The sequence below is a fragment of the Vicugna pacos genome, chromosome 12 (assembly GCF_048564905.1).
Source record: "Vicugna pacos chromosome 12, VicPac4, whole genome shotgun sequence".
Lineage (NCBI taxonomy): Eukaryota > Metazoa > Chordata > Mammalia > Artiodactyla > Camelidae > Vicugna > Vicugna pacos.
The window spans coordinates 6167307-6194783 of NC_132998.1; the positions used below are offsets into that span (position 1 = coordinate 6167307).

The window sequence follows — 27477 nt, forward strand, 5'->3', positions numbered from 1 at the left end:
GTCAGTGCTCCGAAGGCGGGCTCGGGGAAGACCATGGAATGGTCCTGCCCCTGCTCCCTGCCACATGGTGCGAATTCTCTGAGGTGCCAGGGCAGAAAGATCCTATCTGCCTCAGGCTGTAAACAAGTCTCAGTCCTGCCTAGGAGGTTGCGGAGCTCCTAGATATGGACTCAGGGCTTGGCCCCGCCCCTGCCCGGGTGCAGCGTACAGGAGGAGGTGGCGGCTGTGGCTGCGCCCGCCTCTCTTCTTGCAAGAAGTGCCAGTAATGGCGGTGCGGGTCTGAGGAGACAAAGGCTACGGCGCCTCTCCCCCCAGGGCACACCAGCCGTGTTGCTTTGCTTGTTTTGCAATTTATGGGGGACTGAGGTTGTTCTGCCCGTATCCCCTCCCAGCCGTGGCGCGCAGCCCCCTGCAGTCCCCCCGGGCTGCCTCAGTGCAGCCGCCCCTGTCCTCTGCCCGGCTCACCCGGCCTGTCCCAGTCCCCGGCTTGCGTCTCGGGCTGGGTGTCGCGGGGACCCTTTGTGCCTATTTAACTCAGTTCTGTCGGTCAAGGGGTGCTCGGGGCAGATTGAGCCTCGGAGGCTCCCCCTCCGTCCCGCTGGCCTCTCCGTTGGAGAGGGGGGGAGACCCAGTGAATGAGCGCTAGTCCTCCTTTGCCGCTCCCTCCCTGCAGGATTGATCCCGCACTGTTTTGATATTTGTTCTTTCTTTTTTCCTTTTCTCCTACCAGATTTTTGGCGTCTTTGTCTTTTGAAGAGGGCGATGTTCTGTTGGAATTCATTAAGTGCTCTGGTTGGCTGCGTGGGTCCATAGAAGTGAGTTTTGGTGTATTTGTGGGAGAAGGTGAGCTACGAGTGTCCTTCTACTCTGCCATCTTGGCCCTGAGTAGGGACAGATATTCAATACCTGGAGGCAAGGTTACTTCTCTTCACTGTGGGACGTCACTGCATGTAGCAGGGCTGCAGGTGTGTAGAGCTTGAAACAAACTAGCACAATGGGTCCCAGCCCTGCCCATTCCACCTCCCTTTTGTTATCTAAGCTCTCTCTCTTCAGAAGAGCCCTCCTGGGTGGAGAAGAGGTAATGAGTGCCTGGGGAATGGTGCTCTTAACTCTTGGCCCTGGTCGCAGCTGAGATTTTGCCTGGTGCCACTAGGTGGCGCGTGCCTCCCATCCAGGGTGCCCACTGCTCAGAGCTGCTGCCCCAGAACGGGTGCAGCTGCCCCTCCCAAGACTTCCGGGCAGAGATTTTAGTCCTTGAGCCTGCCTGCCACGGATTGCCTCTGAGAGACCTCTCCTGTCTCTAAAGCTTTCAGGTGAATGGGTGTCATCCTGGCTTCTTCTGTCTCTCACTGCTCTTTCCCAAGGTTCCTGGGGTCGTTCCCACGGGGGAATGGTCTGAGAGCCCTGAGGCCCCCAGGAAGTGGTTGTGGTGCGCTAGGGTCCCCAAGAGAGAAGCAGAGGACATGAGGGCTGGGACGGGTTTGCTTCGTCGTCTCTTGGAAATTTATGATGAAGGACTTTGTGGTCATTGAGGGAAAGATCTTTCGTCTCTTCCAAGAAAAGAAACCATGATCTTATCCCTTAGCAAAGTTTGTGTTTGCCTAGGGTTTACAGGTCACCCAGGCTTACTGAGAGTTTCCTGGGTGCCGTCCTCCCTCATGACCGTCTTCCTCCTCGCCCTCTGGGGAGCCCTTGTAGGAGAAGAAGGTCCTGCTAGTCACCCAGGATGCGGGGATGGGCTCGGGTCTGTCAGACCAGCCTTTGCCAGTTCTGCTACCAACTCCCACCTTGAGGGACAGACACTTCCAGGACTACCATCGGTTCCCTGCAGAGAACAGTTACACCTAAAGGCTGAATCTGTGCCCCCGTGGGGATATTTCCTCTTCTGAGTGAGGTGAAGGGCAGTTGAGCCTCTGTATCTTTGCTGGAGACTCTCCTTCCCTCCTCATGCCCCTCGTCTGTCCTTACTTACCTGTCGCAGCTGTGACCGCTGTGGACAGTGAGGAGATGCCCTGTGCAGGGAACCTGGCTGCTTCTGTCCCTGCCCCAGCCCCACGCAGCACCGTCCCCTGATGGACTCACCCCCTTTAATGACGGCATCCCCCACCACACCATGAAAGCCCCTCCGTGCGCAGCTGTCCTGGGGCGCAGTCTCCAGTCCTTTCTTTAGTCTCCTGTGAGGAAGGTCCTTCCACCTCTCCACAGTCTCCGTGATACAAACTAAAGAACCATCTTCCCAGTTATTGGGGTTACAGCCCTCCCTGCTTGGGGAAGTTAGCTTCATGTTTTTGGTCATGGTTCAAGTCAGTCTTTTCTTCCTTTGGGGTCTCAGTATGTGAGTGGTCTGGATTCTGGGTGTGTGGCTGGGCAGGGCCAGGCTCAACCCAGGACGGGCAGAGGCAGCGTCGCCGGGCCCCCAGGGCTGTGGATGGGGCATCCTCAAGGAGGGAGAGAGGAACAGGTGTCAGACCAGTTCTGTGTCAGTCCCTCCATCAACCCTCCCAGCATCTGGGACAAGTCTCACCACTGTGTGCGTCCCCCACCCCATTCTCTTCTTGTCCCCTGTCTTTGCCTCTATGATCAGACTCCTCCACTGCTCTTCTGAGCCCCTTTCTTCCCCAGAGAACTACTTTATCAGGAAGAGCCCTTGGATTCTTTTGCCTTGTCCCTCTAATCCTAGAGGGGCTGACAGGGGACGTAGTCATCGGGAGTGAATTCCGAGTGTTGAGCCAGAGGAGGAAAGGAGGCTCAGAGACTAAGTCAGCCACCCAAGGTCACACAGCTGGTTGGCAGCAGAGCTGGGTGTTGAAGCCACATGTGTCTTGATTCCAAGTGTATCCTCTTTGTAAGAATCCCCAGTAGGTCAGGGAGACGTGTGTCCCAGACTTGAGCAGGAGAAAGGGAGGAGGACAGTTGTGGAGCATGAGACCAAGACCATAAGTGTTCCTAAGCATGTGGGCGGTGGGGGGGAGTGTTGAGGGGGTGGACAGAGGGAAACAGGGAGGAGTGGGAAGACCAAGAAAGGGTGTTTGGAAAAGATCCTCAAGGGGTTGTTTGGAAAGGCAATGGTGTGGATTAGAATGGTGTCAGTGTACCAAGGAGCATGCATTTGGGGCCAGAATCAACACTACTCACTAAACAGGTGAATAGGCCAAACTTGAGGATCCCATGCCAGAGAGCCTGGGGACTGGATGGCAAACCAGCTCGGTGTGTGTCCTTCAGTCCTCTTGTTGGAACACTAGGCAGACTCCAGCTTTACCCCAACCTGTCTGTGTGTGTCCCCTGCAAAGCTATGTGGTTGTGCCTGGTGGTCCTGCTGGGCCTGTACCACCTCCTGCGCTGGTACCGGGAGAGGCAGGCGGTGAGCCACCTCTGGGACAAGTACGTCTTCATCACGGGCTGTGACTCGGGCTTCGGGAACCTGCTGGCCAGGCAGCTGGACCTGCGAGGACTCAGGGTGCTGGCTGCGTGTCTGACCGAGAAGGGGGCCCAGCAGCTGAGGAAGCAGACGTCCGACAGGCTGGAGACGGTGATCCTGGATGTCACCAAGACAGAGAGCATCGCTGCGGCCACCCAGTGGGTGAAGGAGCGTGTGGGGGACAGAGGTATGGCCCACATCTCTCAAGTCTGGTCTTGTCTCTCTGTAAGGGGAAGCCCTTGTCTGGTTCCTGGCGAAGATTCTCTCTGTGTTTTCCCACACCTGAAGCCCCACCTCATTCCACATGTCTCCCAGGGTAGTGGGGTGGGCGTGGGGCTCTGGCTGGAAGGGTGCACGGGTTGGGTGGGGCTGCCCTGGAGCACTTTAACATGTTCCTTCTGGTGACCCGTAATCATGTGTTTTGGGTTTAAATGTCACCCATTTCAGATGATGTAGCTGAGATCAGGACTCGTTCTAGGTCTAGCAGGGCCATCACTTTCTCTCTGTTTCCTGTTTTCCTTTTCTTCTTCTTCTTTTTCATTTCTAAATATTTTACAATTCTGCGTGTGTTTTACAAGGGAGGTAAAGAACTTCAATTTCTTTTATCTAAGTATAAATGTGAAACGTGATCATTGTGAAAAATCAGAAAATTTAGGGACAAAAATCACGTGCACTCAGTACCTCGCTACTTAGACACAAGTACTGTTAACATTTATATATATGTGGTGTTAGGTTTTGCACATAGTTGTTATCCTGTTCATTTCATTTAATGAGCATTTTAACAACATAATAAAATTGCTTCAAACACGTAATTTTAAAAGAATGAGAATATTCTATCCTTTTGAATAGCATTACTTACAAAAATACTATATTATGGTATGGTAAAAACATTACTTCCTCCTTTTTTGTTCATTCTATTCATCGTAAATGATGTTTGGTAAACTTTTCTTTACTCAAATCTCTACTCTGTCATCATGTATATTGACTGGTTCTTAGAAGTCAGAATCTGGTGAACGTCCCATAAGGGCAGGCCAGTTCCTGAGAGGCGGAGGGAGTGAACTGTGTGTGTCAATGCTTCTGCCACCCTTGCCCCTACTCCTCTGAATTCCTCCTTCTGCTCCCCGCAGTTCTGTTGGTTGGTAAGTCTTCAGGTCTTTGAGATTGTGTCTTTGGGTCTTCAAGAGAGGTTTCCGTGAAGCTGAGTGAACTGTACACTGAGGGGGGTTGGGCCAGAGTGGCCTCCTGTGTGGGAAGAAGAGAGGCTGGAAGAGAGGGTGGCACTTGCTGGGACAGGGGGTGAGTGCTGTATTGGGGGAGGCAGTAAGGAGGCATCCTTGCCTCCCCCTGAAAGCCTGCCTCTGGGGACTCCCCAGAGCCCTGCAGGAACATTGCTCAGTATTGATGCAGGATATCTGAGGGCTGGTCCTCTCAGACTTGACCTGTCTCCACAGTCCCCCAAACCTAGGGTTTCAGATCTGTTTACTCAACCAATCTGTACTCAGACATACAGGTGTGACAACGCAGAACTTAATTCTCGGTAGTCCAGACTGTGGACACAGCAGACTCCCTCCTCCTCAGCCCCTGCCTCCGTCAAAGCTGGGTGCTTGCGTGCTGCCCCCGGGCAGCGGGCTGGGCCAGGGGCCCCGAGTCCGGAGGAGGGCGCACCTGTCGTCCCGCACTTACGGGGCTGCTCTGCCCTGACCCCGGCAGCACGCTGCTATCTGTCCCAGCTGCTCCCCATGCAGCCTCTCTCCTAAAGCCGTCGCTGGACTGGAAGGTGATTTGGAACCCGAGCTGAGCCCCCGCTCAGGGACAAGCATGATACTGCCCTCTTGCCCTCACTGTTCCCAGGACTCTGGGGCCTGGTGAATAACGTGGGCATCTCCATACCCACCGCACCCAGTGAGTGGCTGACGAAACAGGACTTCATGAAGATACTGGACGTGAACCTGTTGGGGGTGATCGAGGTGACCCTGAGTCTGCTGCCCCTTGTGAGGAAGGCGAGGGGCCGTGTGGTCAACGTCTCCAGCATCATGGGCCGGATTTCCCTGTTTGGTGGAGGATACTGTGTGTCCAAGTACGGCGTCGAGGCCTTCTCAGACTCCCTCAGGTACTGGCCTGGGACAGAGCCCCCCGCCCCCGGTCCCCCTGCTCTGTGCTTCTGGGACAGGGTAGGGGCTGTGAGCGAGGCCTTTGACAGGGGCTTTCTTTCTTCACAGACTTAGAGTCTCTTTGCCCCAGAACCTTCTCTCTTGCTTTTGCCAGGCATTCACTGGGAAGCTCCTTTTAAGTTCTTGGTATCAGGATGGGCTCTAGGAGTATTGAGATCAAGTGAATGTACCTCTGCGCTGGAGGAGGGCCCAGAATTGGAAAGTGAGGCAGAATTGTCACCAATATAGCTTGACTACAGGGTGTCCATATACATCACTACTGTGCTGCGAGGTTGGGGGGAGCCTGGGAGGCAGTGTGACCCCGTGGAAGCAGTTAATCAAGGGAGCTAATTAATTGTATCAGTGGTAGAGAGTCTAGTGGCTGCAGGGCTGGGGGTGGCTTGAGTGTGGGGTGGGGAGTGACCCCAGGTAGGGAGACGCTTCTCAGAGGACATTCTGACAGCCCAGCGGATGGATGACCAGGGAGCTGACTGGTGAGGAGAGGAGAGAGGAAACTGAGGAGTGTGGAGGAGGTAAATTGTACAAAGCCCGGGGACTGGCTGGGTGCCAGGTGAATATGAGGAGATAGCATTTAAGGGGCACCTTGCGGCACAACTGGTAAGATTGGGAAGTATAAGCACATGTATGGAAAATCTTGGGAAAACGTTTCTCCCGCTGGCCCTCTGACGTTCTTGCCTTTATGCCTGTCTGCACTGCAGGAGGGAGCTCTCCCACTTTGGGGTGAAGGTGGCTATGATCGAGCCCGGTTTCTTCAGCACCAATATAACCGATGTGGAGGCATTTTCTCAGAGTGTCCGGACAGCATGGGATCAGGCCAGCCCAGAGGTCAAGGAACTCTATGGAGAGACGTTCGTGTCCACCTGTTAGTGAGCTGTGGACCTCGGGGAGAGAAGCAAACCCTTGTCTGGAAGCCTGGGTCATCATTAGTGCCCCCTCCAGGCTCAGGTCCATCCTCCACACTCTGAACCCCACCCCCCAACAGTGGGGACATCCCCAGGGTCCCATGTGGTGAACTGGTGACCCAAGGAATGTATCCAGGCCTTGTACACCCGGGGACCACTGTCTCCTCTTACCTCTTATTTGGGGATGAAATTGAGCCAAGGAGGGAAGACATCCACGTACTCATGGCAGGATGGTGTTAGGGCCAGGCTGGCTTAGGCACCTAGATTTCCAGTGTTTGTGGAGAGCTCCGGTTTATGCGGTGCACACATTCCCAGGAGTCGAGGTGGAGGGGGCTAGTGAGGACTGTGACAGTGGGGTAAGACTGAGGACACGCTCGAGTGAAACCCATGAATTGCATTTGGAGTGTAAGTGCTTTTTTAGGAACTTTTTCCTTTAGTGTATCTGAAAAGTGGGAGGGTTGAGACCTGAGAATAATTTGGATGGTGTCTCCCTCTGAACAGTCCTGGAGTCACTTGAAACACTGAAACCAAGATGGTCCAAGAATCTGTCCTTGGTGACGAACTGCATGGAGCACACCCTGACCGCCTGCCACCCCCGCACGCGATACTCCTGTGGCTGGGATGCCAAGCTCTTCTACCTCCCCATGAGCTACATGCCCACCTTCCTGGTGGATTTCGTGGCCTACTGGAGCTCCCCAAGGCCTGCTCAGGCCCTGTAGCCCCAAACTAGGGTACGTGGGGGGGCGGGGTACTATGTGAGGGAGGGGATGCGTCAGTGAAGGGAAATGCAGTGGAGAGGGGATCTCGTGTCACCAGGGAGACCTGCCTCTCCTCCCTCTCCACCTCCTCCCCAGTCTTCCCGTGGGACATTACTGAGGACGCTGGGGATATTAGGAGGAAGGAACCAAGTTTTGTGGTGAGGAACAGGGACCAATAGTTCATTTCTGTGTCTAGTTTCTTGATCAGTCCCTTAAGGCTCTGAGCCTTATGGCCCTCCTGCCACCCTGAGGAATCCACACGTTTTGGGGGGTGTGAGCTGCTGGAAGTGCATCAGCCCCCTCCCCCCTGCCCCTGTCCACCCCTGCTGGGGTGCCTTGGCCCTGGCCAGCCTCCCCCTCCCACAGGGTAGAAATGGCCTTGGGGAGGTAAAAGCCTCTCTTCCTTGATGACACCTGTGGACAGGGGTGAGGGGGGCAACCGCCAGCCTGGCACATCAGGCCAGGGTGAGGGGGTGTCCTCAACAGGGGTCCTGACACAAGACACAGATACCAACTTTTGATTTGTCATGAAACCATGCATTTCCAATTATTATTTTTTCCTTAAAATAAAAGTTGGAATGTTTACCCAGGCCAGTGATTGGGACCAGGGCCCTGGGGAGCAGCGGGCTGTGGATCCAGGAGAGGAAGAGTCCAGTGCCTTCACAGAGGGGAAGGATGAGCGGATGGCCTGAGGAGGGGTTTGAAGAGGGAAGTGAAATCATCGCTTCTTCCACAGACGTGAGGGTATAATATATAATAACAATCTTTCCAGGGTTTGTCAAGGGACCTGGGTCACGGGGTTAGAGCCAAGGATGGACCCAGGGAGAGGTGTCTTAGGACTGCAGGGCCCAGACCCTTCCCTGGCAACGTGTAGCCTCTGGCTCCCCAGAAGCCTTTCTGTGGCCCTCCCTCTGTCCCCTCCTTTCAAGTCACTGTCTTCCATCCTTTGCCATCCCCGCGTTGCCCAACCTAGATCCCCTCCCTGACCCTCAAGGGGAGGGGAGTTAATTCTGTACCCCAGTCTTACGTTTTCTGCTAACCTTTACTGAGCACCTACTGTGTGCTGGGCAGGAATTCCCTTGGTTTCCCAGGGCTTCCAGACTCTGCGTCACTGCTGCTTTCATGATGCTCTGAGTATGGACTCAATGGAGAAGTCATTGGCACAGAGTCATACAGATTTCCAGGCTGAGTACAAATTTCAGTTGGGAGGTATCTCCCAGTCATCTTAACTCACCTTCCTCATTATAAAAATGAGGTTATGCGGACTTTGGGGAATTTTATGCCTTTGAACAATATTTTATATTATATACCTTAAAAAGCATTGACTTATTCAGTCATTTGAAATGTCATCTAAGTAAACATTTACTGAGTGGGTTTGACATAAATGCAGACAGTGTGAACTATAAGATCTAGATCAGAGGGGCCTCCAGTGTGAACAGGAAGATACCTGAGGACCCCTCGACAGAGGGTGAGTGACAGAACTTGAGTACAACTTTAGCCTTCAGGCACTGTTCTCCGTGAGCCGTGTGGCTGTGCCCGGCGGCCCTGATGGGCCTGTGCCACCTCCTGCGCTGGTACCGGGAGAGGCAGGTGGTGAGCCACCTCTGGGACAAGTACGTCTTCATCACGGGCTGTGACTCGGGCTTCGGGAACCTGCTGGCCAGGCAGCTGGACCTGCGAGGACTCAGGGTGCTGGCTGCGTGTCTGACCGAGAAGGGGGCCCAGCAGCTGAGGAAGCAGATGTCCGACAGGCTGGAGACGGTGATCCCGGATGTCACCAGGACAGAGAGCATCGCTGCGGCCACCCAGTGGGTGAAGGAGCGCTTAGGGGCAGAGATACACCCGGACTTCTTTTGTGTTTGTTTATTTCTTCTCTCTGAGCAAGAGGAACTCTCTTCTGCTCACTGGGAAGATCCCGAAGATGCTTTGATTTTCAAAGCCTTGCCCTTTCCTTGAAACTGATGCAGGGTGTTTCAGAGTCTGCCCCCTGATGTCCAATGTAGAGCTATTCTCTAGATTCTTCTGCCCTGGGTTTTCAATTGTGCTTCTCCCAGACAGATTTTAGAAAGTGATTATTCATGTTTTTTTCTTTCCTTTTTCTCCTTTATTTCTTTTAAAAAAAATTTCCATTTTCCTTTCTCTTCTCTAGCTTTCCCTTCCTTTCTGTTTCTTACTCTTCCTCCTGCCTGTCTTTGTCTTTCTCCTATATGAGAAATATTCAAACTCTATACGGAAGCAATAACCATCATCATGAGATTTGTGAGCCCCATTCTACGTTCCCAAACTGTCTATGCATTTAGTTAAGATGGTTTTATTGCCTACTGAATGTAAGCAGTGGTAGAGCCCGTGCTCAGCATGCACAAGGTCCTGAGTTCAATCCCCAATGCCTCCATGGAAAATAAATGAATAAAAATCTAATAACCCCCCCCCTCCAAAAGAAGCCCCAAACCAAACAAACAAACACGCACAAAAAACCCAGATACTTCTTTGCGATTTCTAAGAGTACACGATAAGTGTGTTGGGGACAAGAAGATTTGGTCTTTACCTGAAAAGTCTGACAGCTGAGAAAGGGACAGGAGATACAGAAATGTTGATCCCTTATGACCATCCCTTATGATGGTCATGACTAAGTTAGCCATGGTGGCCTTGGTAGGCAGCAGAATGAGGGGAGGGTCTGGGAGATAGGGACTGAGCTGAGGATTGACGAAGTGAACTTGGGAACCTGGCAACCTGACGAAGTAGAGTGGGAAGACTTTCTGAGTGAGGGGATAGTGTCAGCCTAGGCCTAGGATGAGTAATGGTTGAACACTTATGCTGTGGGGTCCCTCAGGGGCAGGCAGAAATGAACGAGTGGGATTATGGAGGGCTGTGGATCCCAGACAGACTATGGATCATTATGCTGTTTCCAATGGAACCCCATGGAAGGACTTTTATCAGGGGAGCTATAATAATTGAATAAACCTCTAGAGAACCTACTGGCTGCAGAGCAGAGGATGGCTCAGAATGTGGGGCCCTGAGACCGTAGGTAGGGAGATGCTCCTTAGATGACAGTTAAAATAACCCAGCTGACTGGTGGCCAGGTTGTTGACTAGAGCAGAAGAGGGGAGGAGGAGTGTGGAGGAGGTAAGGTGGGAAACTCCGGTGATTGGATAGATGTGAGGGGAATAGGAGGAGATAGCATATAAGTGGCGCTGAGCAGCACGGCTGGTAGGATTTAGAGCTGATAAGCACACGTATGTGAAATATTTCAAAAAATATTCAAACTCTATACAGAAGCAGTAACCGCCATCATAAGTTTTCTCTCCTTGGCTGCTGTGTTTCACAACTCCCTGACCTTTCAAACTTAACCACCCCAGTCTGCGGTGAGGTTTTATTGATTTTGTTTGGCTCCCGTGGTGGCTGAAGACCTTGCCACTCTGCCTCTTGGCTAGCAGACAGGAGCTCTCCTACTCTGGGATGACGTGGCTATGACTGAGTCTGGTTACTGTAAGACCAATATGACCAGCCCTGAGATGTTTTGGGGGGCTTACGGGCAGCATTGTACTGGTCCATCCCAGAGGTCCAAGGGGAAACGTTCTTAGCAGCAGGTGAGTGAGCCATGGACCTTGGGGAGAGAAGCAATCATTTCTCTGGAAGCCTGGGTCCATCATTAGTACCTCCTCCAGTCTCAGGTCCATTCTCCAGGCTCTGACTCCCCCACGTAATGGGGACATGAGCTCCACCCCCAGGTCCTGTGTGGTCAACTGGTGACCTAAGGAAAGGATCTAGGCCTTGTAGACCCGAGCACCACTGTCTCATACAAACCCCTTGCTATTTTGGGAAGAAACTGTAAGCCTTAGAGGGATGATATCCATGGACTCGTGGCAAACTGACATTAGAGCAGCTGGTTTTCATGTGCTTAGGTTTCTAATGTTTGTAGCAACATCCAATGTGTATCAGATATTCTCAGAAATATGGCCAGAGGTCACTTAGTGTGGAACAGTTGTTACTGTGGGAAGAATTTGGGCACTTCTTGGGAGATTTGGATGGGTTTGGGGTAGGGGGTGGCCAGGAATTCTTTGAAGCTTTCTTCCCATATTAGAGCTGTGAATTGGAGAGGAGGGATGTGGAAGTATATAAGGCAACTCTCTCATCCTGAACAGACATCAAAATAATAAAGTATTTTGAAACATTGCAAGTTGATTCTCTGTGCTTAGTCATGGACTTCACAGACATGCTCTGACCAGCTGCCTCCCACGCGTCTGATACTCACCTGGCTGGGATGTCAAGCTCATCTCCCTCCCCACGAGCTACATGCCCTCCTTCCTGGTGGATGTCATGGTTGACTTGAGCTCCCCGAGGCTTGCCAGGGCCCTGTGAAGTCAAGACAGGGGTATTTGTGGGGTCAAGTTGGGTGCCATGTGAGGGCATGCTGCTTGGGGATGCTCATGACGAGGGAAATAGGGTAGAGAAAGAGATCTTCTCATCTCTAAGGTCACGTAGCTCTCCTTCCTTCTAATCTCTGCTCCAAGCTTCTCCTGAGACTCTGGGGATATTAGGAAGAAGGGGCCTAGATTTGTGGCTGAGGAACAGAACTCCAATAGAACACGCCTGTGCCCTCTTCCTTGAGCAGCCTCTCAAGGCTCTGAGCCTCATGACCCTCCTGCCAGCCTGAGCGATCTACACTTTTTGGAGGGTGTGAGCAGGTGGCAGGGGCTCAGCCTCACCTGCTCTGCCTCTCTTCGCCTCTTCAGGATGTGTGCTGGGTTTCCTTATCCCATGGGATGAAAATGGCCTGGAGGAGGCAAAGTCTCCGTTCTCCACGGAAAACACCTGTGAAGAGGGGTTGGGGATGCACAACCACCAGCCTGACCCAACAGCCTCATGTGCCAACCAAAGAGAGGCCAGCCATTGAAGTGGCAGCATCCTCAGTCCTAGGAGGAGAGCCTTCTGTGTGGTCCTGCAGCCCTCCCATCCCCCATTCCATGGCCTGAATTTTCTGATGTTGGGAGTTTGAGTCCAGGGATTGCCACCTGGAGTCAGCAGAGAGGCCCACGAGATGGTAAGTCAGGCCCAGACCTGTGCTGGGGCAGTTCCAAGTCATCCTTTTTCAGATCTAGAGCCAGCCCTTGGCTCTCACCTCTCTTCTCAAGAGCTGGGACAGTCCTAGTCTGACTCAACCCTTGAGTGACGTTGTCTGACTTCTCTCAGCTGAGACTTCCTCGTTCACCCACCCAGGAGGCAGGATGCTGAGTGGCCTCCCAGGTTCACTGTAGGCGGTGCTGTGCCTTGGGGTGGGTATGAAGTAGGTCAGGTTAGCCTCCACCTCCCGCCTCCACCTCCCACCTCCACAGCCTACAGGCTTTGGGTCTGCTCCCCAGGGCTGTGTTCATGAACCGACACCCTCCCTCGCAAATCCTACCACCCTTGTACAGAACGGCCAAACTCTCCAAGGTTTCCCAAGGTGACACTTGCTTTATCTGATTCTGGAGCTGCCCGGTCTTGGTAGCTAGCGGAGCATGGAGATGCATCCTTGTCCCTTTCCTCTAGAGAACTTTGTGGCCCCATTTTTGCGTCAGATCCTCTAGAAGGGAGGGTGTAGGCAGTTGGTCCTGAGTCCCTCAGGACAAGCTGGCGACCAGGCTCATCCTGAGGAATGCTGACCCTAGAGGTTTAATCCAAAGAACAGTGGTAGACTCCAGCACCATTCTGTCCAATATTTTATGCAACCCTGGTGTGGTGCCTCCTGGCTCGCCCCTCTGTCTCATTTCCTTGCTTCCTTTTCCTTATCAGCTTCCCTTCTACGTTTCTGTGAGTTCTTTGCCCCTTTGCCTAGAATCTCTCTTTTCCCCCCACGTCCTGACCCTGAGAATTTTCCAAGTCTCTGGCCCCAGTTCTCTGCTCCTCCCACGTGTCATCCCCTCTCAGAGCCAAGGACTCAGCCCCAGGCCCTTCCTGCAGCTGCCCAGGGAACTCGTAACCCACCTTCATCATCCAGCAGGACACCAGTCTCAATCAGACTGTTCATATCAGAGTCCTCAATTCTCCTGACTTCTCCTGCCACCTGTGGTTCCACCTGCCATCAGCCCCGTACCTGAGAATCACTTTGACTCCTGGCCTTCTTTCCCTCTGCACATTCCATTAGCCACTGTGTCAGCTGACTTAGTAAACCTTTCCTTCCACTGACATCCTCCGCACACCGCACCATCAGGCTCCTTAGCTGAGCAGATCACCTAGAATGTGCCTGGTCCTGGACGTAGAAGAAAATGCCCAGTGGGGTCCTTGCCTGGGGGAGCTAATGTGTCCCTCCATTTGCCTGGTTGCTGGGTGGTGGGATGCTGGGCTCACTTGGAGTGCAGTGAGGGCTTCTTGTTGGTGGCCTGAGTATGACCTCCCAAGGACCCAGGCCCTGAGCCCCTCAGGGCTTTCTGCTTTCTGGGAGTTGGGGCCTCAAATAACCAGCCTCCCTTATAGGAGGGTCTGCTGCCTCTGACCTCAGGATAATAGAGGCTCATGTACTCTGGGGGAGACCCTTTATTTCTCATCATCTCTTGTAATGGAGACTCACCTAAGGGCAGAGAATGTCAAAGTGCTGATAACCTGGGATTCACTTCTCTTGGGGGCTGGAGGGCACAAACCCCATTCTGTTTGTTTTTCATGAATGAATTTTTCTTAATTTTTCCACTGAAAATAAAAATTAAGTTTATTTACATGTCTGCATTCAAAACAAAGGATTTTGACCCCTGGGCTAGAGGTGGAGGATTTCTGGGGAGGTTCTCTGGGCTGAGTCCTCCTTTTCCATTCCTCTGCTCAGACCACCCAGGCGAGCCACCTCTCAGCGCCAATGTCCCCACTGGGGTTTTTCCCATCCTCGGCACCTTCACCTGTCAGGCCTAGAGGAGAGAAAGAGGCAACCACTAGGGCTGTCTGAAGTGACAAAGCTTCAGGTTGGACTTGAATTTCTTGCAGCTAGGCTAATTGGTGCGCTGATGCATCCACCTATAAAAATTAGAGTGGTTTACGCAGGGTCAGTGCATCTGTTGGCAGCAGTGGAAGGGAGGAGAGCTCTTCTCAGCGGGTTCCAGCAAACTGGGGCTCAGAGGACCAGCCTCTCTCACTGTTTCCTGAGCTTGATTCTTCTCAGCCATCACCTCCCCACTGCCCTATGGCGGCTGACGCGGGCCTCTCCTTCATGTACCGCTGGTTCAAGAACTGCAATCTGGTCCGCAACCTCTCGGACAAGTACGTCTTCATCACGGGCTGTGACTCTGGCTTCGGGAACCTCCTGGCCAGGCGGCTGGTTGATCGGGGTATGCGGGTGCTGGCGGCTTGCTATACTGAGGAGGGGGCCTGGAAGCTTCAGCAGGATACTGCCTACCGGCTGCAGACCACCCTGCTGGATGTCACCAAGACTGAGAGCATCCAGGCGGCGGCCCAGTGGGTGAGGGACCAAGTGGGTGAGCAAGGTGGGATGAATTGCCTTCTTCGGCTTTCTCAGTTTATCTTTTTTCCTCCTCTTTCTCCCGCAGGCATCTGACAGTTATTAGGGACCCTGTTGTTGAGATAGGGTGGAGAGATGATGTTGAGAAAGGGGCTGGGGCTGTAGCTCAGCGGGACTGGAGCTGCTGGTCTGCCTGGTTTGGTCTGCCTGCATGAAGAGGTGATTTCCCAAGGAAGTTTTCTCTCCTCAAAACTAACAGGGATGGCAGAGGTGGGGGTTGCAATAGGAGGTCAGGGAGGGAACTTGTGTTCTGAAGGTCCAAACCTTTAAAGATGGAGTTGCACCTCTGGGACTTCAGTGGTCCTAACCATCAGCTCCTACAGAAATGTGAGCGTATTTCTTGTTGGGATCAGGCTGGGAAGACGGGAGCGGGAACAGGAAGTTGGACTCCCTGAGCTCTCCTAGATTGCATCAGGCTAGACAGCAGGGGAGGGATCTGTCCTCTTCCTCACACCATGATGGATTTTGGGTCGACCTCAGGGTAGGTGTCCACATCAGAGTGGCTGCTCTTACTGGGAAAGGAGGCTGTGGATTAGGGCTGGGCTAGGGCTGCTTGGGAACCTGCCCGGGGAGCTACCCACACCCAGAACGTAGGTGCAGGAATGGGAGGAGCAGGTGGCTCTGTTGCGGAAGCAGCAGCCTGGGAGAAGGCCTGGCTCCCAAGGGAACCACCCTGGGGTCTGTGCACACAGGTCGGGGCAGGAGAGCTCGCTCCTTGGCATTTCCACTAGATCAATGTTCCATATATTTTACTTATTTTTCTCATTTATTGTCTATTTCTCCCACCAGAATAAAGCCTCCAGGGGTAGAGGCAGAACATTTTATCTCTTTTATTTACTACCTATCCGTAGTACTTAGATCAGTGTTTGGCATCTAGTGAGGAACTCAGAAAGTATTAGTTGAATAAACTAAGGAATGAATATTTCAGCAAGAGTGAATTTCTTTCTTCAACAGGCTGTCTCTGCCCAGTGTCCTACATTCGGCCTTGAGCCACTTATATTAATGACTCGTTAGGTATGTGAGTTTCCTCTTGCTGCTGTAATAAATTCACGCAAACTTAGTGGCTTGAACCTGCACAAATAGTTCCAGAAGTCAGAAGTCCCAAACAGTCTCAATGGGCGAAAATCAAGGGAAGAATCCATTTCTTGGCCTTTTCCAGCTTCTAGAGGCTGCCTGCATTCCTTGGCTCACTACCCTCTTCTTCCATTTTCAAGGCCAGCAAGGATGGGCTGAGTCTTTTTCATGCTGCCGTCTCTCTGGTTCTCTGTCTTCTGGTTGCCTCTATTGCTGGTAGATACAACCGGTGTTCCAAGTTCTTGCCCCGTCCCAGAAAGGATTCAGAGGCAAGATGTAGTGGTTAAAAAAAGTAAAGTGAGGATTTATTAAAAGATGGATAGTACACTGTCAAGGGGAGAGCAGGCAGGCTCAGGGGAGCGGCTGCCCTGTGTTTCTTTGGTAAGTTAGTTACATAGGGTGTAAAAATGAATGGGTGGAATATTCATTGAGGAGGGAAGAGCTTGGGGTCATATTTCCTGATTATTATCCCAACTCCACCTTCCCAAAGGGAGGAGGGATTTTTGTCCTTATTAGTCGGAAGTGTCATGGCATTGTTGCATGATGGGGACTTCTGACCTGCAAGGCTAATTTTATTGACATGAGGGCATAATGAGCAAAAGGTTACATATGGGCACTGAAAATTCCTGCCTTTTCTCACCTTTCTTTGTTGGTCTCCAGGCCAAAAGGTGTGGCCCCTTATCAGCCCAAAGGTTCCTGCTTTTCTTTCTCTGCCCAGGGACCCCCGGTGCTTACATGATGTGTAGTTTCCTGCATTTGGCCTGTGCCCCTCCTTGCTGCCCAGTTCCTGCCATTTGGTCTGTGTCCCCCTTTCTCTGCTCACATCTAGCTCTCTGCCTGCCCTGACACCTCTTCCACTTAGAAAGACCTTTGTGATTATATTGGGCTCATCAGGCTAATCCAGGATAATCGTCCCATTGCAAGGTCAGCTGCTTAGCAATTTTAATTTCATCGGCTACCTTAAGTCCTCTTTCCCATGTAACCCCCCATATTCCCGGATTCCAGGGACTAGTATGGAGACCTCTCTGGTGGGCCGCTGGTCTAAGATGCACTGGGAAATGGCGGGGGAAGGGGTTTTTACTTCCTTTTTTGATGCCCCTGAGAGTCCCAGGGCATGACAAGTTGACACAGCCCTAAAGCTGTTCGCGCTGCTCTGAAAGTTCTCTAGCTGCTCTTTGCAGAGAGAAAATCAAGGTTGTCCTGGATCACCAGCAGACCGGATGATCAGAGATAGCAGCAACTGTGTCCCTTCTCCATGGGCGGAGACCACTCGAGTTTTACAGTCTTTGGGTCTCAGGAGCTCATTTCCCCCCCTGTAAGACAAGAGAGTCCCCGCTAGCTGGGAAGGTTCTGAGTCCTGCCAGCTGGTCTCCTGGGGTCTCGCTAATTGTAGGAAAGCAGGAAGATAGAGTGGGGACACAGCCTGTGTGGGGACCCCAGGCCTTGGGGAAGGAGTGAACCATGATTGGTGTTTACATCCAGAATTGCCTGAAAGAGTATCCTGAGGCTAAGGAGTCCAAGGCAGGGTGGTGGGATGGGGGAGGGGAAGGGAAGGACCCCCAGCCCCTCCCCCAAGTGGAATTTTACCTGGAAGCCAATATGTTAAACAAATGAAAGCTGAGGTTCTCCTGCATCTCCCTTCCTCAGCAGTTTATGGGGTTCAGCCTGGAAAGCTCTGAGGACTGCAAACCACAGGCTGGAAACAACTGCTCTAATCCAGTCAACAAAAGACCTAAGATCCAGGGAGGGAAAATGACTTGTCCAAGGCTGGAGGTAGAACCAGGACTAGAACTTGAGGCTCTTCAAGTCTGGCCCCTGCAGAGCTGAAAGACGATGCATAGCATTATTTCTCTCCATTTATACCAACTCAATTTAAATATCTTAAAGAGAGCCTTTTCCACATTTTTCTATAATTATTTTATTTAAATATTTTATATATTTGTTTGTAATTATTACTTATTTCTTCTCTGGTTTGTGAACTCCTTGAGGGATAAGACCCTGTTTTGTTCATTTTGTGTGTCTAGCACATTCCTCTGTAACTGACAGAGAATAGATGCATGCATGCATGAATGTGTGACTGGATGAATGAATGAATGGAGTGATTTTGGTGACGTAAAGTGGAGTTGGTTTCTTATATTCAGGTGAGTAGGGAGGGGGAAGCACAATGTGGGAAGGAATTCAAATATTAATTCATTGGTGTGAAAATGAGATCTCTTGTCCTGGAGCTAACAGCTTGGATGCTGTTAGCTAAAGTCTGGATTATAGCTGGTACAGGGCCCCGTCAGCTGGCAGACTATGAGCGTCAGAAAAAGTGCCCCTTTAGGGAAAACCAGTTAGTAAAAGGCACGTGTTCCTTTGGGCTGTCACAGCTCCCCGCCCCACACCCCCAGCCTGGCTGTCTTGTTCCTTGTGTACATGCTCAGTCACACTCAGCAGCCCTGAGCTGGTGGGTAGTGGACCCTGGCCCTTTTCCAGAGACACTGCTGATTTCTGTGTGGTTCTCTCTCCCACCATCTCACCCCCCAGGCCTCTGGGCCCTAGTGAACAATGCTGGTGTGGGCCTGCCCGGTGGCCCCAATGAATGGCTGACCAAAGAGGACTTTGTGAAGGTGATCAACGTGAACCTGGTGGGACTGATCGATGTGACTCTCCATATGCTGCCCATGGTCAAGAAAGCCCGGGGCAGGGTCATCAATGTGTCCAGCTCTGGTGGTCGTGTGGCTGTCATTGGTGGCGGCTACTGTGTCTCCAAGTTTGGCGTCGAGGCCTTCTCTGACAGCATCAGGTGACGGGGCTCTGGTGCCAAACGACTCCGGGTGGCAGTCCTGGGGGTTTCACTTCAGGAAGAGAGGGCTGGATGAGGGCACCCTATGGGCAGGGGAGTTCTGGAGAGAAGATGCTGAAACAGTAGCAGGAGGAAGGCTAGACCTCAGGGGACCTTCCCCGAGGGCCCAGAGAAGAAGGGATGAGAGAAGCGGTGGGGCGGTGATGGGCAGCCTTCCCTTGAGCTGCCCCAGAATGAACAACACCCTGTCTGGGCTTGTGGAACTAGGAGGCACAGTCCCCCAGACAGACAGAGCAGCCTAGGAGCAGACACGCCGTGGGTGGCCCTAGGGAGGATGCAGGGCTTGCACAGACCCCATCGCTCCTTTGCCACCTGGGTGTTGGGGTGGGGCTGAGTGGGAGGGACCGGGTGAGAGCAAGGCTTCTCAGGTCTAGATTCTCTGGAACTTCCTCCCGGCTGGGCTTGCCTATTGTGAATTGCCCGGAAATAGGCTTGGAGAAGGGCTTATGTGCATGCAGAGCCCGGCCTGGTGCAGGGGTGGAGGGAGCATCTCCAGGCTCCTGATCTCCAAGGGGAGATTGGCTCCTTTAGAGGTGTCAGAAGTGACTTTCCCTGATGATCCTTTGTCATGGTGGAGGCCCAGACTGAGTCCAGCTCTTCTTTCCCAGGCGTGAGCTCCACTACTTCGGGGTGAAAGTCTGCATCATTGAGCCGGGGAACTACCGGACATCCATTCTGGGCAAGGAGGGCCTGGAGGGGCACGTGCGCAAGCTATGGAAGCGCCTGCCCCAGGAGACGCGCGAGAGCTATGGCGAGGAGTACTTCCGTAACTGTGAGTGTCCCAGGAGGGAAAGGGGTCTTTGAGGGGGATGGGGAGGTCTTGGGGGTCACTGATCCACTTTTACAGATGATGGGATGGAGGCTGGTAGGGGTTATGAGTCCAAGGCCACACAGCTGGTGGCATAGTTGGGATTTGAGAACTGCGGGGAGTGGCAGAACCATAGCTGTGGGAAGGTGGGGGTGTTTGGAGAGATGTGGCCCAGGAATGCTGCCCACCCCTGGCCCCCGGCCTGCGGCCCACGGCCCGCGGCCCCCGAACATCAGTGTGCAGGTGACTCAGGTGAAAATGCACTGATGTGAGTACAGAGAAGTTATAAAGAGCACAGCTGCTTGAGCCAGACTGCCTGGGTTTGAATCCTGGCTCTGCCACCGAGGGGCTAGGAGACTTTGGGAATGTTCCCTAGTCACTGCATGCCTTAGTTTTTTCATCTATAAAATGGAGCTAATTGTTACCAGCCAGAGTCCTTGGACTCCTTAATCAGTAGAAATTGATAAGAGGCCGAATGAGGAATGCAGGCAAGGCTTTACTGGAACTCGTGCGGCAGCACGAGGGACTGAAAACGAGTAACAGGTGTCCTTGTTTCCTCCACGAAGAAGTGTTGAGCTGGTCCCTGAAAAGGGACGAGGTGGGTCGGGCCACGGCCACCGTAGCAGGGAAGGGGGGAGGGGTGGCCTAGGTGGTCGGCCCACCCCCTTGGGGAGGCCGCGGGCGGGGATTGTGCACGGTACTCTGCTTTTGCTCTGGGCGACTCAGAAGGGCAGTTGGGTTTTGGCATTTTTGTATCTTGTTGTTCCTACTGTGTTCCAAGGGCGCACATGTGCAGTTATTTTCAGTCCCCTTCTATTTGTATTCTGCTGCTCCAGGAGGCATCTGTCCAGGTGCAAGCCCCGCAGTAAAGGGTCCCAGGTCTCAGTCTGCCTCACAGTGATAGTGCCTACCTCACGGGGCTGCTGTGAGGATTACTGTCTGTGGAGTATCCTGCACACACTCAGTGCTAACCAGTCCGGAAGAGAAGAAGCACGCGCGAGGATTTGCAAGGAAGGGGCTTTAGGCAGCTCTGCTTCTCCCGGAGCTAAGGGCCTCCTCTGACTCTCAGGTGTTTTTCAAGAGCGCTGGAGGGACATCACAGCTGCCGACTGTACTGTCCCAAACGGTGCGGTTCTTCCAGTTCGAGGGATGCATGGCGCCCCGGCCGTGGGGGAACGAGAGGTGGGGTGGCCTGCAGGCGCAGCGGAGGAGGGCCTGGTCAGCCTTGTGGTAGGAGAGAGAAGCCCCCTGGGAGGGCCAGAAGGCCCCACGCTCTCAGAGCGCCTAGTCCCGAGGCAGAGCCAGCTGGTTTCAGGAGAGGATGAGCCATCCGTGAGACTCCATAGTTCTCTCCATTTCTCTGGCTCCAAGAGCCTGGAGGGAGAGCAGCCCCTCAGGGCCACCCCTGCGGCTGCCCTTGTGTGGGGCAGAAATGGGGGCGGAGTGGGCGGCTGGCACTCTGCTGGCTCAGGAGGACCCCTTGGGCGGAGTGAAGCCGCCAGGCTCTCAGCCGCGGCCTGTTCCCTTCAGGCCTCCGCGGTCTGGTCACACCTTCCCCTGACCCAGAGTCTTTTCCCCTCTCTTTTACTCGGCTTCCATCAGCGTCCTCGAGAGACACTTTCCTGTCGTGGTTAAGCTCTTAGACACTGAAACTAGGCTGTCTGAGTGTAAATTTCAGCTCCCTTGCTTGCCTTAGGCCAGTCACTCAGTTTTCTCATCTGCAATGGGTTATGAGAAGGAATGAGTCAATATATGTGAAGTGCTTAGAATATTATCTCCTTCCTGGTAATAACAATTTGATCTAAAAGTCTGTTGTTTTTATCTTCCCTTAGAGCGTGGCCTCCTTTTCTCTATTACATTGGTGCCTGCAAGCTCTAAGTTCTTGTGTTGCAAAGAGAGATTCTTAGCTAGTATTCATCCACATTCCAAAGTGATGAATTTTAAAACATACCCAGAAAATCTGGATGAGCTAAATGTAACCACTCAGTCAAATTCCTGGCAGGTGTCTAAATGTCCTGGGTGGCAGGGGTGCTTATTTCAGTGACATGCTGTCTTGGATCTCATACAACAGAGTAGAAAGCCAAGATACCAAACCATGACAGCCATGTGTCCACTTAATGCACATTTTATTGACAGCCTACTACATGCCAGGCCCTGGGTGGGGCTGACAGTGGACAAAGCAGCCGGGCACACAGCCGGCTGCCTGTAGCTTACGGCCCAGTGGAGGAGACAGACCTTAATAAAAACAGACATGTCTAATGACAAACGTGGATAAGCACTGTGGAGAGAAGAAACGCAGGGCTATGAGAAAAGAATGGGGTTAGGAGTAGGGCCCCAGTTTCGCTTATGGTGTAGGGAGGGCTTCTCTGAAAAGAAGCAGGTCCTCTGACTCTGAAGAAGAATTAGTCAGGCACTGCTGGCAAGTAGAAAGGGGAAATATGCAGGTAAGTTTTTTCAGGAAGGCCCTGAGGCAGGAAACTCTTTAGAGGAATTTTAAAGATGCCAGAGGGTGGGGAGCAGTGTAGGGGAACAGTGCGGGGGAGCAGTGTAGGGGAAAAGTGCGGGGGAGCAGAGGAGACACAGGGTGAACTAGAGCTTCAAGGCACACTGAGGATGGAGGATGTGATCTGACTTGCGACTGGGAAAGACTGCTCTGGTTGCTGCAGTATTCCAGGCTAGACATGTCAGTGGTCTGGACTAGAGAGAAGCAGAGGGGATCGAAAGAAGTTGATAGCTGCCAGGTGTATGTTAGGCTTGCTGGTCCCCAGAGGGAGAGGAAGCAATCCAGGATGAATGCTAGGTATAGTGCAAGGAACCTGGTAGATGGAGGCATCATTCTTTCATTGATTTAGGGAAGAGTCAGGGAAAAGCCTTTGGAGAAGTGTTCCTTGGGGAAAGTAATCTTATAGTTTTGGGCATATTAGAATTCTGTGAGGAGAAAAAAGTACTAAGGGTTTACATCAGTTGGGACGTTCTTGGTTACAAGTGACAGAAAAGCAACCCAAATTATTTAAACAGAAAAGGAATTTCTTGACACAACTAAAATGTTCAAGGATACGGGCTTCAGGCACAGCCTGATCCAGTCCACAAAGGATCTTGTTAGGACCTGGTTTCACCTTATTTCTTGGTTCTGCTTCTTTTATCATGGCTCCAGTCTCACAAGCTCTCTTCTCTATGAGGGTCACGTGGCTGCAGCACCTCCTCATCTCTTCCCAGGATAATCCTTTCCAGTAGCTCCCCGAAAAGGTCCAAGACTTACTCTGAATTGGTGGGCCAATGATGGCAGGGGCAGAGGGAACTGCAGGATGTACTCCACCCTGAGTCCATCACTGTGCCTAGGGGAATGTGAAGATCTAATTGGCTTAGTGTGGGTCATGTGCTCTGCCCAGACCAAAGGACTCTGAATGGGAGCGGCATGGATCCCCAGAGAGAAATCTGTAGCTGTTACTCTAAACAAAAGGAACAGATGTTGGAAGGGTCAGGGGTTATAATATATGTCCTCTGTGAGATCCCCCTAAAACTCGCCCTTAGCAAAGGGTAACCCAGATGATTTATGGGGCCGCTATGAGGCTGGGGTGAAACGAAGGTTCAGCTGGTGTTTGGGAACCTCACAAAGGCATTTTCTAAGTAAAGTGGCAAAATGAGGCGGAAGTTGTAGAGCCCTTAGTGAGGTCCATAAAAGAATATGTAGAAAGCAAAACTTCCTCCCGAAACTGCTGTCAAAAAGCTGATGCTGCCCTTTTGAAGAATAGTAAGGATTGGGTTTACAAAATACAGTAGGCGGGTTCCCCTGTAGCCCGCTCCATAATTTCAGAGGAAAATTTTAGGCAGACATTTGACTACTTTGAGATGAAAAATTTTCCAAGTGATCAGACTCTAATTTTCACTTCAGTTTTTCTAGTGTTTCCTGGGATACACAGACGAGACAAGATCTCTGGGAATCTAGCAGGGGAGATCCAAGAGCAGGTGCAAGGCCACACTGAGAATTGTCCAACAGCAGGCATGCATACAAAACAAAGCAGCGGTGCAGGGACTTACTTCTGCTGTCACAGGAGCCTTCACAGAGGTGACCGTTGATGCCTTAGTGAGTTCTGAAGGATGAAGAGGAGATCACCAAAGAGGGAAAAGGTGGCAGGTGTTTTCCACAGAGGGAAGAGCAGGAGCAGCGGTTTGGAGACCTGACGGCACCGTGTGCTTTCGAAGGCGGTGTGGATTCGAGGTGTAAATTACAGCCGTACCTCTAACCATGTTACACAGCTCTCTACACTTGTTCCTTCATAGTCAAGTACAAGGATCCCTCTCTTGTGGGCTGTGAGGAGGACTGAACAAGAAAGTAAAGTACTCCGCTCAGCCACTTAATAAGAGCTCAACAAACCTTAGCTGTCCTTGCGATGACCAGCCCGGCCCAAGTGAAGGATGGGGGGTGGGGTTGAGGGACGAGGCTGGGAGACATCAGGAGTCAGATCAGAAAAGGCTCTGATGCTCCACTGAGAAGTGAGGCTGTCATCCTGGCGGCCTTCGGAGAGCCTTTCACATGGCTCTGAAGTCACCTGATCGGATTTGTTTGCGTGGGAAGGATAAGAGGGAGCTGTGAGACCAGCTGGGAAGCAGCCACAGAAACTCAGCGAAGGAATGGGAAAGGCATGAAGTTAAAGGTCTTGGTCATTGTGGGAAGTGTGTGTGTATGTGGGGTAGTGTTTGGGGGGTGGGAGTGCCGAGTGCTGTGGAGTCAGACTGAAGAAATATTCAGGAGTAATCATATAGCGCCACTGGACACAAACTCAAGCAAGTTCTTGTGGCCAACAAAACAGGCCCCTGGCTCGTGAACCCTGGGGCCGGCGCAGGTATCTTGGAGTGATTTTTGGCTATGCCCCAAATAGAACCATATTGGATGTGGCTAGTTAATAGCAATCTAACATACACACATTCCCAGTGAAGCAGCAAGCAGGGTCACCGGGACAGGCATGTGAACAGGACAAAGTATTCTTGTCTTCACAGGCCTGGACTCGAGCCTGGTTTGGTTAGCAAGGCTTCGGAGCAACACAGCCACCTGCCAAGCTTCCTTCTTTATCTCAGTCCTGCTGGGGAAGCTACCCCATGTTCACCTTTTAGTCCTCTTTCTTCCTAGGGAGGGACTAGGACTATTGGATCCATACCAAGTGCCAAAGCCCGATCCCTGCTATTTCGTAGACTTCATTTTGCTTAATTCTCACAATAGTGCAAACGTTTCCTCGATGCCCAGAGGCAAGGTCCACGTTCTTCCTCGTTGTCCTGGAGAGTGACGAGCTAAACGGGTACCTCTGTCTCCCTCTTCCTTGTTTCCTTCCAATTTCTTCTGTGCACTTACATGTATTTGCTTTCTATCCTCTCTCCTCCACTGTCTGCCCTGCTAGTATTCATCTTGGTTATTCTCTACAGCAGATATTATTATACGCATTTTATAGATGATGACAGTTTAACTCAAGGTCACACAACTAGTAAGTGGTAGAACGGGGCACAGTTCCTCTCATTGCTAGTCTAATGCAATAGTAGGAATTCAATACATAATTGTTGGACTCGAAATAGAAATGAGACTATTTACAGGGTGTTTGTGTAGGGGACAACCCGGAGACTGTGAGATCTTCCTGAAGTGTTAGATCAGTGATCTGATAGAAAGGGAGCTTGGATGGAATTCAGAAGAAGCCATCTTTAATGAAGAGTAATAGAGTCTTTGATTTTTTTCCCCTTCTTGTACCTTCAAACAGATATTGCCAAGGTAAGAAACATGGTGCAGTCGGCAGAGCCAAGGATCAGAGAAGTCACCAACAGCATGGAACATGCGATTGTCTCCCGGAGCCCTCGCATCCGCTACAACCCTGGCCTGGATGCCAAACTCCTCTACCTTCCCTTGGCTAAGTTGCCCACCCCTGTGACAGACTTCATCCTGAGCCGGTACCTTCCAAGGCCAGCAGACAGCGTCTGAGCAGGGGAAGCCCAAGGGGTGGTCAGTGGAGTATAGAGGAGGGAGCGGAGTATAGTGGAGGGGGAGAGAAGGCACTGTTGGGTCACAGAAGTTGTACCAGATGTTCTTGGGGGACGCTCTGCTTGGCTGACACCCTACTCACTGCTGGTGAATTTCTGGGTAACTTCTAACAGAAGATGAATGCCTCGTTCCACTCACTGGGGCCTCACGGAAACTTGAGGTGGTCTTTGCAGGTTCAAAGACCTGAAGCGTGGCCCCAAGAGCATCTGTCACCCTGTTAGTTACGGCTTTCTCCAGACCTGGAAAAGTCAAGGAGAGGAAAACTAGCTCCTGCTGGACCATGAGCCTCTCTCCATTGTCACCGCCACTGGGAACCTTGGTGGGGTAATCCACCCCAGGAGAACTGAACCACTTTTCTGTTGTGTCTCCAAATATGCATTAACCTCATTCACATAACCCATTATTTGAAGTATGCAGAAAACGGAGTGCAAGATTATATCAGGCAAAAGTTTATAATTGTATTTTCTCTCTCTTTTATGGATTTCTCTATCCATAGGTGATTGGAATTCACATGAAATAACATTCATTTATTTAATCATCATTGATTAATTCTTCAAGTATTTGATGAGTGCCTGGTACACACCAGGTATTGTGTAGGTGCTGGAAGGATATAAAGATGATTGAATCATGGTCTTGGTTTTTTACTCTTTATTTTGTGGTTTTGTTTTTGTTTATTAGCACAATATCTAGTAGCAGAGATAAGGCAGTGATAGAAGAAACAGAGATCAGAAAAAAATAAAATTTTAAGAGCTGTGAGGAACCATGGATATTATCTAATTCAGCAGTTCCCAAATTTGGCCATCTATCATAATCATCTGGTTAATTAAAACACAGATTCCTGGGCCTCGGTGTTAGAAAATCTGATACATTAGGCTTGGGATAGGGCCCAGAAATCTGGATTAGTGACAACAACCTAGATGGTTCTGAGGCATCTGGGCACCTGGGAACTGCTGACCGTTCCACAGAAGCCAGCTCAGAGGAAGAAGTGAGTTACCTGAGGCTCCCCAGTGTAGCGGCCATGGCAGAGCTCAGGTGGTCAGACTCTCAGACTAAGGCTTTAGTTGTAGGGGGAGAAATTTCTGAAATTAGTAACATTGTGAAATAAATCATGAACTAAATTGTTTTTTTTCCAACCCACAAACTTCTGAGCCATATAAAGTTCTATTGAAAAGACTTTTTTGATTTTGAGAAATGGTCAAATGTGAATTTTTTAAATTAAAATGTCTTTAATTTGTATCTCTCAACATTCAGTTGAGCTTGAAAATAATAACATGTAACTTATTTACAGCTACAAAAGACCCCTTTTCCAAATAAGGTAACAGTCATAGATTCCAAGGATTAGGACGTGGACTTCCCTTTTGGGGGCCACCAAACAACCCCACTAAGTCTGTTGTTATTTGCATCACTTCTATCCCTGGCACCAAATTTTGTGTCGGGTAGGATGCACTGAGCAGCAAGCAACAGAAAATCAATTCACATTGGCTTAAACAACAAAGAAAGAGTTGGGGTAGGACCCCATAGCTGAATGAGAACTACATCAGCTTTCCATTTCTTTGCTCTGCTATTCATAGTTTAGTCTTTATCCTAAATTCACCACCTTTGTTGTTGTGGCATGACTGCCAGTGGCAATGGGAACTCTGTGTTTCCTCATTCACAACTCATAGGAGAAGAAAGAACCTATCTTTCCATGACAGTAAAGATTGAAGAAGTTTCTTTCCCAGAGCCCTCACCAAGGCTTTCCTTGAATCTCATTGACCCAAATTGGCTTAGGTTTGTCCACCCATGAACCAATCACTGACAAGGGGGTAAATTGCCATGAATTATTTAGATTAATCACGGGACAGAATGGGAATGCTGGAGAGTCAGTCATGGTGCCCTTTGCCCTGGAAAATTCAAAACTCAGAGTCCATGCTATTAAGAAGGTTACATCTAAGTCAAAAATAAATTTTCTTTGTTGAAGACACAAAAATTTACTAGGAGGAATAGCCATACTACCTAC

General features: G+C 51.3%; 2 protein-coding genes across 14 annotated transcripts in view; both read left to right on the top strand.

The window, feature by feature from the left end:
* RDH16 (retinol dehydrogenase 16) overlaps positions 1–18458 on the top strand; it is a 39086-nt gene extending 20628 nt beyond the window's left edge. For 2 of the 13 annotated variants that reach the window (XM_072972565.1, XM_072972567.1), the window contains exons 2-8: positions 731–843; positions 3291–3605; positions 5270–5528; positions 6288–6451; positions 6993–7993; positions 11983–12290; positions 18330–18458. In XM_072972565.1, the coding sequence (XP_072828666.1) occupies positions 731–843; positions 3291–3605; positions 5270–5528; positions 6288–6451; positions 6993–7210 (1069 nt within the window). In that variant the 3' untranslated portion in view covers positions 7211–7993; positions 11983–12290; positions 18330–18458. The other 11 variants (XM_072972570.1, XM_072972571.1, XM_072972568.1 and 8 more) reach the window with 10 other exon arrangements.
* SDR9C7 (short chain dehydrogenase/reductase family 9C member 7) lies at positions 14243–26129 on the top strand. Its single transcript, XM_006217916.4, has 4 exons — positions 14243–14694; positions 18330–18588; positions 19257–19420; positions 25201–26129. The coding sequence occupies exons 1-4, from the start codon at positions 14394–14396 to the stop codon at positions 25416–25418; spliced, it is 942 nt and encodes a 313-aa protein (XP_006217978.1). The 5' UTR covers positions 14243–14393; the 3' UTR covers positions 25419–26129.
* The last annotated feature ends 1348 nt before the right edge of the window (positions 26130–27477 follow it).